A 20,277-nucleotide genomic window follows, 5' to 3' on the forward strand; every position below is an offset into this window, starting at 1 on the left:
TTTTACATCCCTGCTTAAGCTAGCTCATGGCAGATTCTACATGTAAACCCCTCAGGCAAAAAAGAAATATCACTATTGATCAATTTAATTACAATATATGTTTCATATCAGTAAAAGGTGAGTTTGTTTACAACCTTACAGGGTGTGTCTTTGACAAGGACAAGTAAATGTATTGATAAATAAAAACTAATAACATCAAAGCTTAAGTGCATCACAAAGATATACAATGCACCTGAGCTTACTTCATGTCCGACATCTTCATCTAATGAAAGTCAGAATTACATGACGATTGTGAACCTGGTACTATTTGGACATCCAAGAGCTAAACCTAAAAAAATCTTTATTATAAACTGACCAACCTTATAATAAGTTAAAATCCTTAAAACTCCTGATTATTTAACTGGGATTGTTCAATCCTCATGATCTGTCAATTTTCTAACACACTTACATAGACTTATTTAAAATCACTGGAATCTGTTACCGCCACTATTTTAACATACAATTTAGCTATTTTAAAGTGGAACATCATGGGAAACCTTTAAACATTAACTGCTTGCCAATTCTGCATGAAAATGCTGTAACTGAAATCTGGCATCCACTACTAGCAGCTGGCCCTATAAATAGGTGTGAACTGAATAAAGTGCAAGGTTTAGCTACAATAAGTTCTCAGTGTTCTTATTTTTAAGAAGATAAATATGATGCACTCTGACGTAATGATCAAAATACAAAAAAGTTTTAAAAATACATAGATGAGTAATTATTTCATGGTTTTGTAGCTTGAAAAATGAAGGTACAACTGGTTACTAGCTAAGCATTTTTTTATCATGTTACATCCTTAAGTCAATAACTATCATAAATGCACATTTTTTCTAAATTAAAAATGTCACTGCGTAATGTTGACAATCTGGCATTGCTAAACCAATTAAACTAATCAACTGCTGATTTTGTCTAATAAAGTTTAAAATTAACCTTAAAGTTTGTACTTAATACAATTTGTTGAAATAAATTATTAGAATTACAGCAATTATAAGACCAAACTTTGCAGAGACTTACAGCCAACATTTCTGCCTCCAACAAGGTTCGATACTGCATACTGCTTGTAGTATCTACATGCAAAAGTTGACCTTTAATTGCAGGTGAGTAACCTGTAGAAGAATAAAAGGCAACCAAAAATATTACTGCCAAACTAATGCTTTCTTTAATAATTTAAATTTCAGTGCTTAATTAACATTGCTCTAACCTTAACAAGCACTGACAATCTCAAAAAATATATAATAACTTATTTCCATCACTTATATATTTTATAAAAAATATATTTTCACCCCAAGTCTTGGGAAAACTATAATTAAAAAAAAAAAATAAAAATCCAAGGTTTTGTGTGGAGAATCAAGCAGGAAATCATGGAAATTAAAATAGGTGATTTTAATGAATAATATCAAATTTTACAAGAATAAATAAACTTGTAGGAATAAACTGAAAACTATTAGGTGATAAGGTGTTGTGTTTAAGGAATTTACTGAACAACTTTATGTTGTATAACTTAAAAGTACCAAATCCTTTTTTTTAGCTGGTGCTTTTATGCATAATGGCACCTTGCCTTGACTACTGAACCATACTACCTAAACTATAATTTTTTTTTTAGGTATTAAATTCACCGCCTTACCATGTTCCCCCACTGTCATAGGAATATTAACTTCTAAATATGAACCAGCTCCTACATTAACATGTACAGCATTCGTTTCCTAAAATAACGTGAGGAAAAACAAAAATATTAGCCACTGCTTATATAAAAAAAAAAGTTGTCCATATTGTTAGGATTATTAATGAAGACGCAAACAATAAAATTATAATTGATAGTAAACCAAAACTACTTAGATCCTTGGCAATATCTAAATCTAATATACAAGATCTTAAACAATCATGATTTGACCATCATAATAAAATAAGCAGTGCATTAGTCTAAAAGAGAGAAGTAAATCATCCTGTTTGTGTTCAAAGTCATTCATCCCACATGACTCAAGGACAATGGAAATGGAATAACACAAGAAATGGAAAAAAAGAGAGATACTATACCCGATTTTTAGTGAAGAGTAAATCAATTGTGGCATCTGCAATGATGTTCATCCTTAGCTCAAATGCAAGAATTTGTCTAGGCTTTCCTGGCATTGCAATATCTGTAACGTTCATTGGTTGAAAGTCAGCAGGAAAGAAAAACTTCCACAAAGAATCTCTGCAAGATTTAAATATAAAAGTTCAAAGATACATTTATCTGTGGAATAAATGTTTTTAAAAAGCCACATTAAAGGAACATCAAAACAGAAGACGTAAAAAAAAGATAAATTCTAATTAATTGCTATATTTACACTCTATTCCACTTCAAGATATCTAAATCCTAAATTTCTATCACATCATGCACAGTTCTTTTTTTCCTTACTTTAATCAATCAAGTTTCTCTTGTTTTGAGCATATTATGTGACAGAGTTCATGTATTGACACATAGGAATGCATTTCCAGTCTTATCTAGTTGGAGACTTCTTGTGTCCAGGTATGTGGTTGAAGATTCTTAAGCATGACGCTATACCACGGACTCTTAATATCAGATCCACTTTAGGATATTCCAAATTCCCCCACTTGGAATAATAAGTAATGAGGTAAAGACTTCAAGCCTAGATCAACCACCTATTGATAGTTCTATACCATTTACTTTTCATTATAGACATCTTCTCTGTATCCCTTGTCGGGACAATGGATTCAAGTATGGAGTGAATGCCAAAGGGCAGTCTGCAAAAAAATTTAAGACCCATATATGTGGTATATTTATTAATGAAAGGCAATAAGAACCTTTGTCTATCTGCCCAAGGTCCATAATTAAAATCTGTCCCCTTTCCACAAACAATATCCAAACCCCAGCATGGTGGCAAATCTTGAAGCTTTGTGTCTTCACTGCATGTTTCCATTTCTCCATTTTCCATTTCCTCTGGAACTAGACCTACATCAAAAGTAAACAAAACAGACAGTGTACTTTTGAGTATGAAGTTAAAAGAGAAGCAACAATTATTTTATAATATTACAAGTAGAGTACTTGCCTGGCTCATCACAGTAATAATAGATATCCACATCATTGGACTGCATTACTACAAAGCCTTCCCCCATTAATCTTGGTGGCCTAAAAACAACAGGATGATATACACATAAGAAGTCATCATTTGTGTAAGAGATAACAGTTTAAATAAAAGTCAAAACTCTGTGTGCATGTAATAGTTTATAGTATTTGATATGATATTTTAACAATTTATTAATCTGCTTCTATTATTCTAGGAATTAAATGTGTGGTATCATTTAGCTTTTTATTTTTTATATGACAGTATATTATAACAGGGTAACCTCATAACTTTTCATGTTGCAGTTGATATTAAAAGCAAGTAACAGCAAACATTATAGCACAGAGTAAAACCAGTCTGCAACGATTTATTAGCTATAGATTTCTACTAACTGGGGTGTGAAGTATTCAAACAATTAGTCCAGTATTTTATTTCCTAAATATTTTAATTTTCCCTAAACAGGTTACTAGGTGCCATTACTGCCCTCAAAAGACTACTCACAGCTAAAACAGACTAACACTATATCCACAAGAAACAACCACCCCTTAAACTTTCTCAATTAAAACACAAAAAATGAATTTACAAATTAATTTTTTAATTATCTTAATTAGCAAAAATATAGGAGAACCAAGGAAACAAACAGATAAACACTAATTACTCTTCTGTTGAAATTCTTCACCACACATAAAAACAACCAAAAATAGAATAATTATTAAAAGACAAAAATCCAGTACTGTAAAATCCAGAAAAATAAAAAAAAAATCCAAAACCAGTGAAGTACCCAAAAATTTATAAATAAAAACACAAAAAATTAAATTGCAACAACTTTCTAAGTTCTAATTTCCGAGCTACTGAGTTTAACTCTAGAGGGCAGCAACTGATGCTTTGGGTTTGTTAAAATTGAAAAACATAAATACTAGGATGCTGCAAGTTAAGCTGAGCAGTAATATTATCCCCAGTTGAAGCTGGAGCGAAGGTTAATCCATGGCTGTGACTTACCTATTGATTAGACTCAGTTTAATTCATTTTCATTTTGTTGCAAATTTTACAGGAGCTCTGCTACTGCTATGCAAGCAATAGAAAAAGTGAAATGAACCCAAAAAAAGTGTTAGAGAGCACTGCTCTGATGTTAAATGTAGTTAACCAGAAGATGTGTTTTTTAGAAAAAACAAGTAGGCAAAACTGAAACCTACAAAGTAAACTTTTCTGAACATTGGAAATTTGTTTTTCTAAACCAAAGTGCTTAACCATAATCGTTGCCAGGTTAGAACTGCAATGCATCACTATCCAAAACTGTATTAAATCACCACAGCCAAAATACTAAGAAAAAAAAAACAAAAATTGAGAGGAAAGAGCAAAGGTGAAAGTCAGAAGAGCGAAAATGAGAATTTCTGGTTGCTTGAGGAACTGAAGACAAACTGTCATAAGATAAAAACTTGAAAATTCACCAAAATTAAGAGACGAAATGTGGCCAAAAAACTACACTTTGATGATTATTTATCAACCATCACAAAAATCAATACTCAGAAATAGCCTGCATCACAAACTCACAGACACAAGGACTGTGTTTCTGTTACGGATGTGAGTAGTAATGGAGAACCACAAGGAACAGTCCTGTCTTCTTTTCTCTTCATTCTGTACTTCTCAGACTATAAATATAAACACCAGATCATATCACTTGCAGAAATTTTCAGATGATTTTGCATTTATAGGGTGTTTTGATAAAGGGAATGAGACTGAATATAGGACAAAGATTGGAGTGGAGGATGCAATTATCCAACTTCTCCACAAGGCTTACTGTGGTACTGTACTGACTATAATGAAATACTGTACTGTAGTTATAGCACAGTACACAGTAGTAATATATATAACATTAAAGCACAAAGTGAATAGTCTAAAGAACTTCTGAAGGGCCAACATGTAGAATCTCATGGCTTAACTGTCCATTTATAAAATTAATAATGGGATTCTGTATTTGTAGCAGCAAGACAGCGCACAAAATATACCTAATGGTGATTTGTACTATGCTGCCTAAAATAAAACTAATATTTGGTACATAGTTTATGTGTTTTATTAAATTAAAATGTGATGACATTGTGATTTTCTTATTTTACATTAAACTTTTTACATACTCTGTATACAAAATAATATACATACTCATTTTGCAGTAGTGACTTGCTCTGGGTCCGGATCTGAAAGTTCTTGATAAGTCATAAGTTTCTGAAATGTGCAATACACAGACATCAAAGCTCCCGAGTCCATCTGAAAGTTTAACTAAATGGGCTTGAAACTGATATGAGGGGAATGACATATGGACTCAATATACCAGCATTTAAGGGGCATATCTCCAGAAGGCAATGGCAAAGTATATTCTTCATAGTGTCTGAGGTGAACAGATCTTTAAGAAGCTATAAATCATCATGGCTACAGCAGGAAACTTCTCAGAATTTCGAAGAAAATGTTTGGCAAACAAGGTTAATGACATATTTGCTATGAAAAATGCTTTGCCAAATTTTACTGATCAGCACTAATGGAGACTAATGTCTGTGTTTTTCAATGAAAACATAATAGTGTGGATAGGGCCTTAGATGGTAACCATAACTAGCAGCACACTTCAGTAAGTGGTTAGGATTGAAAGTCTTGCCTCTTTTAAGTTTAGTTCTTCAAGGGAAAAAGGAAGAATAATTTAAATTAAAAAAAAAGCAGAGCCAATCAGAAAATGCCTCAAACAAGAAATATATCAACGTTCTTACCATATTTACCCTTGGAAAAATAAGCCAAAACAATTATTTCTTTTTTTCAATAAGAAATAATATTACATGTAACAGAAACATGCAAATACCAAAACTAAAACAAAACTACAAAAGAAAAGGTATTTCCATGATCCACAGCTGAACAGATGCAGAATGGTACACATCCTTCATTTGATACATTTTGAAATAAGTCACCAATTCACAACCTAGCATCAAAACCAGGACAGTAGAAACATGATTCTTTATGCACGTTGTTATATTTTTTCTGTTGAGAGGGTAGAATATCAGTGCCTAATCTGCACAATCGACACACCCATTGTATTATTGTAGGTTACCATAGTGCAGGGCTAGTGACTTCCACATTCCCCCTGACACTAACAATGACAGTTGCTACATTGTGAACAATGCTTAGGGTGCTAACTTTATTCTTGTCCTTCCACTCGATTGCAATCATTTCACCTTTTTGCCATGGAGATAATGCACCCCCTGCTGCAGCTTTAAGTGACTGAAATCACCAGGCTATGTATGCATCAGTTTCATCATCTCCAGGTAGCTGAGGTGGTATCTAACAAGATCTATTAAGTAATAGTACTGTATGTCTTACTGTTCTGATAAAAAAGATCTAGAATTTTAGAACAGGTTTAACACCAGGAAATGAGACAGAATCAGAAACCAAAATGCAAGCAGGTATCAAAAGCCAGGAATTCTACAATAACCAAATGACACTGCCAAAATGTGAATCCAAACTCTGAATCGGTCACATTTACTCAGTTGTCAGTTATAATCATCAAAATTAAAAGAAATAAACATTTGAAATACATCAGTCTGTGTGTAATGAATGAATCTAATATACAAGTTTCACTTTTTGAATGGAATTACTGAAATAAATCAACTTTGTCATGATATTCTAATTTTATGACCAGCACCTGTAAGTAAAAATAAAACTCTGTTTGATGGTATGTGATCTTCTTAGCCTTTCCTAGTTAAAAGAATCTTTGCTTTAGTTCCTCAATTAAAATTGATTAGCAATTCTTGATTTCATGAAAGATAGAGTGGATTTTTGGATTACCTGTTGACAACGTTTCATCTTCTGGTTGCGATATTAAATCTCTGTCTAACTGAAGACATTATAATGTAGAGAACTGCAGTTCAAACTAACTAACCTCCTTTGAATTAAGCAAAATGAGTCAAAAATGTTGAAATATTTTCAACAATAAAAAATATACTGTGTAACAGCAATACCATATTATCAACATAAATTCAGTGGGAAAGGTATGTATAGTGGTCCATTGTTACACAGATGCAGATTTAGTAAACTTCCTTTGTGTAACAGGTTTTGAGGCAGTCACCAAGGCACAGCCCGAAATTGTAATCAGGATAGTAGAAGTGTGTTTCTTCAAGCACTTTTTAATGTTTATTTTTGAGTCTTTTTATGCTACTGTTGCTTTTGTTATTTATCTGCATTATTCCATATGTCTTTGTTATGTGCCTCAAGTTTTTTGGGTGGTTCCCCAAGAGGCAGGGTTACCTGCAAGGGACTGCCCTTGGACCTGTGTTTCATCTAAATGCACTTGTGTTTATTATTGAGTTTTGACGTTTTTCTGGATTTTTGTGCTCTGTTTGACCATTCTTTGAATTTGTGATTTGTTTTCCTTGGATTCCTTATCAGACAATTACTTTTCATTTTTGTGCTTCACTGAGCTTATGTTTGTTTAGAGCATTTTTTTGATTTTTTTTTTTATTTATAGGATTTTATGAGGCCCTTTTCATTACTAGCTTGTGTTTTGACAGTGATTTACCCCCTCTAGTGAGCATTTTGAACAAGGACCTCTGTATTTTGCTTCTAAGGTGTCCTGCCCTTTCCATTTCTGTGAAATATCAAACCATCTGTAAGGCACCCTAGGGAAAACCTATTCCCTTCTATGACAGCTCCTACACACACAGTTTTACTCTCTTTTTCAGTCAGTAAATTATTTGCTGATATTGACTTAAATTAGGAGATTGATAGGATAAGTCTAATACTATCAGCTCTCTCAAACAGTGAATTCAGTGATTACACTGACATTATATTTTGGGCCAATGTCTTGCTGCTTGATTAAAAGCCAGTCAACAAATCTAAAGGTATTTTTCAGCCAGGGAGAAAACAGCAGTAGAAATCATTTAGTTGTGCACTAATTATTGAACTGGCAATTTCACAAAGCTCTTTGCAATTAGCAAAAAGCAATGTCCCCGAAATGAAATGCAAAGACAGGACTCAACAACAGGATTTCATACCTTCATAACAGGAATAGCAGTGTCACAATTGCGGTGTTTGTTTTATTCATACTACTTTCAAAATGGATTTGAATAAATAAAAAAATTCAAAACACCAGATACTTTAACAGAGTCTTTGGCTTAGCACTGCAGATTGAAAAAATACTGAAGTACACTTTTTTTCTTAATTAGTCTGATTACATTTTGCCTTATTTCCTGGTCTAGTTTTTCAGTTTGAGGCTGTAGAACTTTAGATCCTATCCCAGGCAATTTCAGATGCAAAGCTGAAATAAACCCTAAATGGGATAGATAGCAGATTATTGCAGTGGATGTTCCCGCATATGCCTTCACTAGGTTCCATTGGGCAAACTTAAAAATGTCAATTAAACTAAAGTTTTTTTGGAGTGCGAAAGAGAACCAGATTCTATGGAGAAAATCTGTGTAAATATTAATCAAATCAATGTACTTTTTTAAAAAGTGGTAATTTGATTTAAGACTGGATGGAAATGCATAATTACAATACAGTGGTATCTGAGACACGACCACACTATTAGCTTTTTTCCCCTATAAGGAATGACTGCAGTTTCCATTTTTCTTTATTTTGTTTTGTTCTTTTGTGTTTGGGACAGACAAAGGAATTTTAACTTCTGGTTACAAATCTGCCAGAGGTGAAGGTGCATGTCCTGCTGTTCCATTTTTGTTAAGTTAATGTAAAAAGCATGAAGAACAAAATACACCTCAAAAAGTGCTTGAAGCGCCTGTGTAATTACTTCTGATATTGAAACCATTCAATCCTACTGCCTCATCTCTAGGCAAATGCTATATCCAAAACTACATAATTTAATGTAGTAATAACCATGTTACAAACTTTTACTTAATACAGTATATCAGAAACTGAGAATACTAATAATATCATGAGGTGTGGGTAAGGTAATAACTTGGTATAAAACATCACCAATACAAAATAACTCACTGTGGACTTCACACAGAAAAAGAGTTAATCACCAAACATAAACAACTGAAAACAAGAAAGAATCAATTAACCACCTCGCGTTCCTTGGGTTGCAGTTTCAAATGACCTGGTTTGCGTGGAAACACTAAGGTCATACTAAAAGGATTCAGTATAGAAAAAGTCTTGACTTTACTGGATATAATGCCATTCAGGGCATTATGTCATCTACATGAAATCTTAGTTCATTAGACTTTACCTTCAATTGGACAGATCTATAAAAATGTTTTCAATAAAGTAAACATTGTAAAACAGGATTAAACTAATTCTGGACTCTTACTGCTCTCACCTCTACAATACATGAGGCTATATTGAGCATTAAAGCTCAAAAAGGCAGTTTTCAATTCCAAAGGGAATATGACATGAATAAAATTATACTTGGCTATAATGGAAACAGCACAGTAAATCCCCTTACTCATCAGTCTGAAGTCCCACATATTTTGGGCTTGGGACAAGCATCACGCGTACATTTTCCAAAGATCCCTTCAAAATATGCATAAACTGGTCAAGATGACTAGAAGGAGGTTTTGTGGTGTATGTCAGAAAAGCATCATCAAAGTTGACACACAGAGTTTGTGGAAGATAGTAATTTCCAAAGGCAAGACGACCCTAGAAAAATAAGAAATATATTAATACAATCATTTATATAATAACTGGAATGGAAACATAATTATTAATTATATATTATGAAATTATGTCTTGAAGCCTGTAACTTGCCGCAGATTCAACATATTTTAATTAATTACATAAATCATATAACAATGAATGAGATGCAGTACAATTAAGGTTCAATTAATACTACTTCCTATACATTTATGTGTTATATCAAATAAAACCAAACTGGTGTCATCACCCCTCCCCTAACCAACCGAATGCTATGTGAACAAAAGTATTAATATACAGTAGTACCTCATATATGCTGACACATACATCAGATTAACAGATGCCCTGCTTATTAATTTTAGTACCACATTAATGAGTTTGTGCTAACTTTAAACAAAATTTTGGAACATTCCTTGTATAGAATCTTACTTTTTCTAGTGTTAAGTAAAATCAGACATCCTTTTCTCTCCGAGTTATGGAGGGTGGAACAGGTTTCTTCCAGCTGAGTGAGCAATGTATTGTAAGATATTACAGAGGACATTTTATGGCAGAGTGTCACCCCATCAACTGTTACACTGACTAACATTTTTAAAGGATTTTTCAGTAATTGTAAATTCAAAACTACCTGACAAATAAGCATTTCCCCAATCCCATTTAAACATAGGAAAATTCAACAACATATGTCCTAGCGAGGTCTTGTTCTGGATATATTACAATTGATCTTACTTAAAACAGGTGCAAGCAATGTACAATTTTCAAAAGTATTACAGTGATCCCTTCTCGATCGCGGGGGTTGCGTTCCAGAACCCCCAACGAAAGGCGAAAATCCGCAAAGAAAAAACCATATGTTTATGTTGTTATTTTTATATTGTCAAGCTTGGGTCACAGATTTGCACAGAAACACAGGAGGTTGTAGAGACAGTGACTTTAAAACACTGCAAACAAACACTTGTCTCTGTTTCAAAAGTTTAAACTGTGCTCCATGACAAGACAGAGATGACGGTTCCGTCTCACAATTAAAAGAATGCAAACATATCTTCCTCTTCAAAGGAATGTGTGTCAGATGCAGAGAATGTCAGAGAGAGAGAGAGAGACAGAGACAGAGAGAGAAAAGCAAACAATCAAAAATCAATACATGCTGTTAGGACGTTTAAGTATGCGAAGCACCGCGATACAAGAGACGCAAGGAAGGGAGCAATGTCAAGGTAGTCTTTCAGCATTTTTCAGAGGAGCATCCGTATCCTCTAGGCCAGTGTGCAAACAGCCCCTCTGCTCATACCCACTCCATCAGGAGCAGAGAATGTCATAGAGAGAGATAGAGAGAGAAAAGCAAACAATCAAAAATCAATACGTGCTGTTCAGGCTTTTAAGTATGTGAAGCACTGTGCGGGAAACATATACATCATTGAGGACTTTTATTTAATACATAATATGTGCTCTGATTGGGTAGCTTCACAGCCATCCGCCAATCCCTTGTATGAAATCAACTGGGCAAACCAACTAGGGAAGCATCTATACTAATAAAAGGCAAAGCCCTCACTGACTGACTGACTGACTGACTCATCACTAATTCTCCAACTTCCCGTGTAGGTAGAAGGCTGAAATTTGGCAGGCTTATTCCTTACAGCTTACTTACAAAAGTTAAGCAAGTTTCATTTCGAAATTCTACACGTAACGGTCATAACGGTCAACAACATCCGCCATGTTGAACTTTCTTATTCATGGCCCCATCTTCACGAAATTTGGTAGGCGGCTTCCCTGCGCTAACCGAAACCAATGTACATATTTATTTCGGTGGTATGACACCACTGTCAGCCGCCATATTAAACTTTCCAACGTCACTAATTCTCCAACTTCCCGTGTAGGTAGAAGCCTGAAATTTGGCAGGCTCATTCCTTACATCTTACTTACAAAAGTTAAGCAGGTTTCATTTCGAAATTCTACACGTAACGGTCATAACGGTTGACAACGTTCGCCATGTTGAACTTTCTTATTTATGGCCCCATCTTCATGAAATTTGGTAGGTGGCTTCCCTGCGCTAACCAAAACCAATGTACGTACTTATTTCAGTGGTATTATGCCACTGTCGGCCGCCATATTGAAGTTTCTAATGTCACTAATTCTCCAACTTTCCGTGTAGGTAGAAGGCTGAAATTTGGTACTTATTTCGGTAGTATGATGCCACTGTCGGCCGCCATATTGAACTTTTCAGCAGTCTTTGTTACTTATGGGCCCATCTTCAAGAAATTTGGTACACAGGTTCCCAACGCTAACTGAATCCTACTTACGTACATATATACATCCAGAGTCTGTAGCTCGGTCACCGTGTGAGGCGGCGTTGGATCCCCCATCCCAACGCCTCCCACGTTGTTGGCTGCCTTCCTATATAAGGCCATCCGTCGCTCCAGTCTCTACATTCCCTTCCTTCCTTCGCCACGGGATTCACGTCTCCCTGCTGATAACTACAGCCTTTTTATTTAATCCATGGCTTCTCCACTGTTTTATTGTTCATTTATTACGATTATAGTTATTGTGTAGGTATTTTAGACTTACTGTACATTGTTCAGATACCCATTTCCTTTATCATTCTAACCGTACCGGCATTAACATGTCTATCGAGGTGATCACCATCGATCAAACAACTGTCACTTACCGAGTGGTTTCCATGCCCGGAGATGGCACCTACCTTTTCCATTCTCTTTGGTACATATTGCACGGCCATATCAGGCTCACTCTTGATATCCGGAGGAACATTGTGTCTTATGTATTGAATGACTGGGACAGGTTCAAGGTGTGGACTGATGACGGTACAGGAGATAATTATACTACACAGGAGCACTATAAGAGTGAAATGCTTAAGCCCTTCACCTATGCATCTGCATGTGAGTTGATGGCTGCCACTGAATTGTTCAGTTATCGCTTTCAAGTGTACCGAAATGGCGAAATATTTTACACCTTTGGACAACCGCCAATGCCTCTTAAATATCTTAGATTCACAGGTGACGATTTCAGTAGTGGACATTTTGATGTTTATGAATGTTTAAACTCTCAAAAGCTGGATGTGAAGTTATAGATGAATCTAGTTGTATACTTACAACGCTTGACATATGCTGAATGTCTCTTCAACACAAGTCCTACAAATACTGTCGTAATTAAAACAAACCATGAAACTCAAACCGATTATTATATCAGCAATCCAAGCTATGAGATTTGAGACAAGATTGCATTTCACATGGCCAACTGTAAGTTGCATGCTCAAGAGTAAGCTCAGCACACAGCTTGGTCATATTACAACCGGAGGGCCGAACTCAAAATGTGGTGTACAAAGAGATCCTTAACAAATAATTATTGGTATATTTTCCCTCAGTTTAAAAAGGTTTAATTTTCTTCTTAATAAAACTCTTAGGGCAGTACTTCGCCGCTGCGAAGCGCGGGTATTTTGCTAGTGTACAATAAATTAAAAGACCCATTCTCCGCAGAAATCCTCGAACCATCAAAAAATTTGTGATATATATTTAGATATGCATACATATAAAATCCGCGATGGAATGAAGTGCCGAAAGTCGAAGCGCGATATAGCAAGGGATCAGTGTACACCATGTTTTCTACAAACCAATGAAGAATGTACCTCTATTCATTACTCAAGATTGCGATTAACAGGTCCAATTCCCAACATTGGTTTCATCAGTGTCCCCAGCTTCTTTTGCAAATACAAGTAGCAACAATGCAAAGTAGGCCTCATAATTTTTCAGAATTATTGTACATTTATTGCTTCTGCATTATTACATTATTATTTTGATTATCATTACGCCAACTAATAAGTGTAATAAATTATGTAGGATTAACTAGTAACTCAACTTCACTTATCATCCATCGAAAGAAATGATAGCTTTGGAAATTTAATGTCAGCTAAAAAAAATCCAAAGATATCCAATGCCTATCCATTACCAAACAACTACTCCAGGGTTCTTCTGGAAAGGAGAATTTAAGATAAACCATTATATATTTAAAGTGGCTAACCAGAAGATGCCAATTTCATTGAAAAACACAGAGTTAATTTTTCCCAAACTCTGAAAATAAAAACAGTGGAAAGACTTTTCGAATGGTTGTGACTTGTTTTTCAAGCTATAAGCTATAAGATTTAATCATAACCAGACTCTTTACAATTTATATCCAACAATAATTTTACCATTATGATGAAAACTCTGTCAACACAAAAGAGCTTCAAATCAAAACCACAATTTCGAAATCACAATCTAACCGTATCTTGGAAAAAAAAGGTTACTTTATTGAGCTGTATGTTTATGCAACATAATTCGAGGAGAGGGTCCCAAAAAACCAAGCAATATCCCTTAACAACTCATTACTCACCTGAGGTAGCTTCTAAAATGTTGTGACGGGTGGCCGTGGCCATGGCCATTACCTGGTCGGGACGGCAGTGGAATGAAACCACCCAGGGGAGAGAGCATTGCTGAGGCTATACCTCCTCTGGGACCCTACAGGGCAGTCCTCCTGTGTGACTGTGGCACCACGGTTTCCTGCAAGGCACACTGGGTGCTACAGTTTAGTGCAGCCCAGTTGGGTTCCATAGGGGCCCTATAGTGGATTTTCACTACACCTGGGAGTGATTCCAGGTAATCATGATGGACCAGGTGCTGAATAATAGGAGCCGCCTTACTCTATTCGAGGAGCCAGAGTCGGGAGAAGGAAGATGAAGCTTGCCAGGAGAGGAGTGGAGGTGAAGAAAAGAGAAAGCAGAAGGAAAAGAAAGAACTGTGTTTGTAGTGCTTTGTTGTACTGTGCTGTGCTGTAGGTAGAAAAGAAAAAGTGCTCCACCGCAGGAATAAAAGTGTGTGGGGAAACTTGTGCCTCTGTGCCGATCTGTGTCTGGGTTTACAGAGCTATACACGCCCCAGTGGTCCACAATGTAAATGTGACACACGCAAAAGTTAAACGAAAAAAACCACTTTCTCAAACAATTAAATAATATTCTAACTTGTATAGTTAAACAGGTTTCCCAAATCTTAAAAGAAACACGATATCTAAAGTTGGGGTAGTGTCCTGTTCTAGCAATGCAAAGACCCAGTTGGGCACAGCAGAGTATATTTTTCTTCCAGGTTCTTGAGAATGTTCAGTTAACAAAATGATGATTCACAGATGTAACTGGAAGGAAACACTAAGAGAAGCAGCATTGTAAACTGCCTTGTGTATGTGATTTAGGAGCCATGTTTAATCTAGTTATTCATGCTAATCCTTGTATCAAAATCTGTTTTTCTTAAAAAGTAAAATAACAAGATCTTCAGTTGAAGAGATGCTTTATCCAACAATGGACTCTTTTTAGCCTCAGTTTACCACAGATAGCACTTTTTGCACTTTTCACTCCATGATATGTATAAGCACTTTTTACCTGTAGTTGTTTCAGTGCAGCAATAGATGGATTGAGATCTGCGATGGTCACTATAGAAGAACTCCACTTTCTCTTGTAAGTTTCTTACAAGGTCTAGGCAGAGTTAAAGTGTTTCAAAAGAGTCCCCACTGACTTTCACGGATGGTCATCAGTGATTTGAATGCTTTACATAAATAATCTTTCTAAACTCAAGTCTCCAGCATATAGTACCTGCTATTGTGCCTAGTAAGTATATCCAGTTGATGCCTTTTGTTTGCCTTCCTAAATTGTGTTTGCATACTCTGAAGACAGAAGTATGTAAATAGTTAAATGTTTTAAACATTCTCCATTTATCATTCTGAATGGAACACTATATCATTTATACTATACTGGAAGAGAACCCATTCATTTACTACTAAATCAAAATTCTAAAGTATTTGTCACCTTTGTAACTGAAAGCCTATATTATCTCAAAGGAGATATCATTTTTGAAATGCCTTAAATTTTTTAGAGAAGTACACCATAATATGTAGAATATAAAAGTCTTGATTCTGTTTGTTAATGAAAAATGTTCTTGAGATATTTCAGGAATGAGAGACAGAAATTTTGAGTTAATGTTTTTATACTTGCTAATCATGGTTCCAAGCAAATGCAATAAGAATTTCACGATATTCTATATATAAAGATAGATTAACAACATAGTTGGAACTATCAGTTACTGATTCTTCAGAAGTAAAACAAAGAGCCACTAAGCATGCATCCTACAGACCAGTCTCTGCTCTAAATAGTAAAGTATTTTTACAGAATGATGACAGATATTTCAAAGTAAGGTAGCATGATCAAAGCAAATGATATATTGTTGGTGTTGCCTAATGTAATATGTACTATGCACTTTTTTAAATGTCACTGAGAGCAGAGTCTGTGTGTTTACCATACATTTCTTGAAAATGCAGAATAATATTCTTTAAGTGATAAATCAATCATTGGCCTTAACATAAGAGCACTAGATGCTACTTTAAAACTTTAGAGATGCTGATCACTGCTAAAATTAGTGTGTACATGAGTATATGTATATGAAATGGCATTTCAGTGTACATCTTTAATACAGCAAAGACTGATAGATGTCATCTGCATGTCACAGTAAGTCACATTTTTAAGTGCTAAATTAAATTATGGAATCCTAGAATTCCCACATTTAAAAAAGTGGGATTATCCACCTAATACAATAAACTCCATTATTTTATTTGTAAAGGCCTTTGATTTTTGAATGTCAGTTATATTTCTGCTTTTTTCCTAACAATGTCTTTAGTGATGGCTGTGACAGGTGTGTTGCCTTGGTGGTACTTCTGCTCTTACTGCTCAAATTCAGTATCCTCAGCACAGTGATGTTCCCAAGTGTTCTTATCAAATTAGTTATGTTCATTTTGTTGCAGCACAATTCACCTTTTCATTAGAAATTCTGTCCCTCTCAGATATGTTAAAGCACTTTCACACAACAGTCATTTTTTCAACTTTTTAAACATTCTTTCAGTACTGCTCAAGCACTTGCCTTAACATTTACAAGAACATAACTAATTTCATGAAATGAGGCCAAATTTGGTGAACAGTAAATATAACTTCCATTTGGAATTTGAAAACTAAAACATTTTCAGTTTCAATTGAGGTATTTCCTTTGACAAAAGATAGGAAACATAACTTTGAAAAAAATAACCTATTTTGCGAGGATAAAATCAAAATTATTTGACATTACCTTTAATACTGCATTTTCTCCATGTACAGATGTATTCAGCATGTTATGACTTGACTTTCTTTTTACATGTCTATCTGTGTACTTAGAAAATCAAGCAATCATTTAATTCGACCAGGAGTGGCCAAGCTTTTGCAGATGACTGTATAAATGCTTGAAGTTGTTTGCAAAAGTTAGAGCATCTCTTGCCAAGTACTTTTTCTCTTTGAAACTCAAAAAGGTAAACACAACCTCTTATGGGAACAACATAGACATTTATGAAAACTGTAATGCACAAATAATATTAATTTGCTGAATTTATCAAATTTAAAAAATAAAAATGTGACAAATGCAAAGGTCTGTGTATCCTATATAGTCAGTATTGGTGACAGCACTTTGGCACAAGTTACAGCCTCTAGATATTTTTTATACAAAGATAACAGTCGTTTGATTTTTGTTTTACAATTTTTTCTCCATAATGTTTCTGTCATCTTGAAAGCACCACGTGTTTGATATCTACCAAAAGATTTTCAATAATATTCAGGTTTGGGAACTGTGATAGGCATTCCAAAAACTTAATCTCATGTTTTTAATAGTTTATGGTTGATTTTTATTATGTTTTGGATTACTGTCTTGCCATAATTTCTAACCTACTTTAAGTTTCAGTTTCTTCGCTTATTATGGGACCATAGCTTCCAAGATTTGCTGTTTATTTGAATCTATTCTTCCCTCTAAGCACATATTTTCTGTACCACTGGATGACACACAACTCTAAAATATGATTCTCTTTAATTGGCAGCCACACAATATTATCTAATTCAAAGCAACTACCTTGAACATACATATTTGTAAATTAAAACAGTAAGCTTTTAAACATTTTTCCTGTACAAAGCTAACACTAGAGAAAGGTAAACTAGCTTAAAGTACAATACATAAAAATATTAAAGATAAATGGTTCAGAAACTTACTGTACTTATGTTGACTTTGATCACAGGAATGAGAGATCTCCAAGATGATGATGGGTCTTGAGATTCTGTTTTAATTTTAACACTTGAAAATAAAATAAAATTTATTCTATTTTAGAAACATAGCTTGATGTAGAAAACATGTTAAAACACTAAATTTACTAATCATTCAATGAAAACTATAGAACAGATAACACCCTCAATGAGTAAAAGCTACTAAATTCACACCAGAAGAATTAGAAATATTAACATCAGAAATTAAACAATATAAATCAGTGGTGATGTTTCAGACCGATACCAAGGTCATCATCTGCTATCAGCATTGGTATTTACATCCAAAAAATTAATACCTTAAGTCCCTCCATATGCAGTTATGACTTTTTTTTTTTTTTAAAGACTTAATAGATTGTATAGAATAAAACCCCAGACATGGGGTGGAATGAGTACCAGTGATCAATATAAATATAAATGCTGCAACCTCAGAGCAACATGCGTTTCTGGCAAGATTCACCCAATCATTTGTCACAAAAGTGCAATTAGGAGACAGCTAAAGGGCTTAAGTAAGTATAATACTACAGTAGACTAGGGCATGGCAGAGTGTGTTGACCGTCTCTCTCAGACCATTCCTGGGAAATCCATTTCCGGGTGGATCTCGAGGCGGGATAACTGTCAATCAAATTCAACTTCAGCAAATCATATTGTGCTAATTCATAACTTCAACGAATGAGATTGTTTTTATTGTATGACAATCAAAAACTCACTTGTCCAGTTATCAACATTTGAAGCTGTCTATCAAGTGTAACTTTAACAAATAGTTTTACAGTTTGTGATCCCTACTTCGTTGAGGTTCCGCCTTATAGAGTTTCCTTTTAAATAACCTGCCATTGTACCAAGCAATGAAACTCCATTAAACAAAAGAAGACAAAAAAGAAGCAGCAGCGACAAAACAGCATTAGACAAAAGAAGGAGAAGTGACAAAACTAACTACTAGTATTTTTGACAAGGGAAGTTAAGTGTGCTTCAAAATGAAAATGTTTGAAATTTTTATTTGCACAGTTTTCTTTGTATTTTTTAATACTTTTTTTTTTGCATGGTTATGTTTGTACTGTGAACCTTTATGTTTGTATTAATAATCATTTTTTCTGTAGTGATTAATGCATATTCAGTGCTTGAAGTGGACTGGCACTCAGCAGTACTGGCAACTCTTCAAATTCCACAAGGCAAGTTTTACAAGAACTCCTTGACTGTGCATGGAAGACAAAAAAAACGTTTACAAGTATCTTGGAAATGCTAGTTATTCTGTCATGAACCAGGCTTTTGACAAAGTTCAGATTGACTACAGTGGTGCACAGTATTACCTTTTTTTCTTTTCAGTTTAGTTGCTTATGTTGGAGTTCTTGGAGCAATGTGTCTAAATTGTAATACCAAATAATCTGCCATGTTTTGGTACCATCAATTTTAATAAAATTTCATGGTAGTTTTGTGCAGATGATACATGCCATTTCTAAACTGTTAAGAGACTTTCATGCAATGGGCAGTGCACCACTAAATTGTATGTGACTCAGAGTGTCGCGATGTACACAGAGTCTTTTCAATTTAATTACAAGTGTCATTTATATTTTTCCTTTCTGATACAAGAATATCTTCTAGAAATTGGATGTTAATGAAAAATAAGATAAACTGCAAACAACCATTTCTTAAACTTGCAATTCACATGTAGTATCTGACTTTCACGGGTATCTTTTTTTTTCTTTCTTTCTTTCTTCTCCTAGCACATCCCTACTGGTTCAGTCCACATGTTGATGGTATTTGAATATTAATTATAGGTTTTATGTAACCTTATACAGTAATCCCTCCTCAATTGCGGGGGTTGCGTTCCAGAACCCCCCGCAATATATGAAAATCCGCGAAGTAGAAACCATATGTTTGAATGGTTGTTTTTATATATTTTAAGCCCTTATAAACCCTCCCACACTGTTAACATTATTAGAGCCCTCTAGATATGAAATAACACCTTTTAGTCAAAGTTTAAACTGTGCTCCATGACAAGACAGAGATGACAGTTCTTTCTCACAATTAAAAGAATGCAAATATATGTTCTCTTCAAAGGAGTGCGCGCGTCAGGCGCAGAGAATTTCAGAGAGAGAGAGAGCGCTCGCTAAGAAAAGCAAACAATCAAAAAATCAATAAGTGCTTTTGTGCTTTTAAGTATGCCGAAGCACCGCGATAAAGTGGCATTTTTTAGAGGAGCATCCGTCTCTTTTAAGCAAACAGCCTCTGTGCAAACAGCTCCTCTGCTCACACCCCCTCCCATCAGGCAGAGAGTGAGAGAGACATAGAAAAGCAAACAATCAAGCACTGCGCGGGAAGCATATCATTGAGGAGTTTTAGTTAATACTTAATACATGCTCCGATTGGGTAGCTTCTAAGCCATCCGCCAATAGCGTCCCTTGTATGAAATCAAATGGGCAAACAAACTGA

General features: G+C 34.8%; 1 protein-coding gene across 9 annotated transcripts in view; it reads right to left on the reverse strand.

Moving 5' to 3' along the window:
• Nucleotides 1–20,277, reverse strand: part of kiaa1109 (KIAA1109 ortholog) — a 388,609-nt gene that overhangs the window by 272,826 nt on the left and 95,506 nt on the right. For all 9 annotated transcript variants that reach the window (XM_039751238.1, XM_039751239.1, XM_039751244.1 and 6 more), the window contains exons 8-14: nt 17,800–17,881; nt 9,532–9,725; nt 3,087–3,166; nt 2,842–2,989; nt 2,074–2,230; nt 1,664–1,742; nt 1,054–1,145 (exon numbers count right to left, since the gene is read on the reverse strand). In XM_039751238.1, the coding sequence (XP_039607172.1) occupies nt 1,054–1,145; nt 1,664–1,742; nt 2,074–2,230; nt 2,842–2,989; nt 3,087–3,166; nt 9,532–9,725; nt 17,800–17,881 (832 nt within the window). The remainder of the gene's footprint in view (nt 1–1,053; nt 1,146–1,663; nt 1,743–2,073; nt 2,231–2,841; nt 2,990–3,086; nt 3,167–9,531; nt 9,726–17,799; nt 17,882–20,277) is intronic.

This window comes from Polypterus senegalus, chromosome 4, assembly GCF_016835505.1.
Source record: "Polypterus senegalus isolate Bchr_013 chromosome 4, ASM1683550v1, whole genome shotgun sequence".
Classification (NCBI taxonomy): Eukaryota; Metazoa; Chordata; class Cladistia; order Polypteriformes; family Polypteridae; genus Polypterus; species Polypterus senegalus.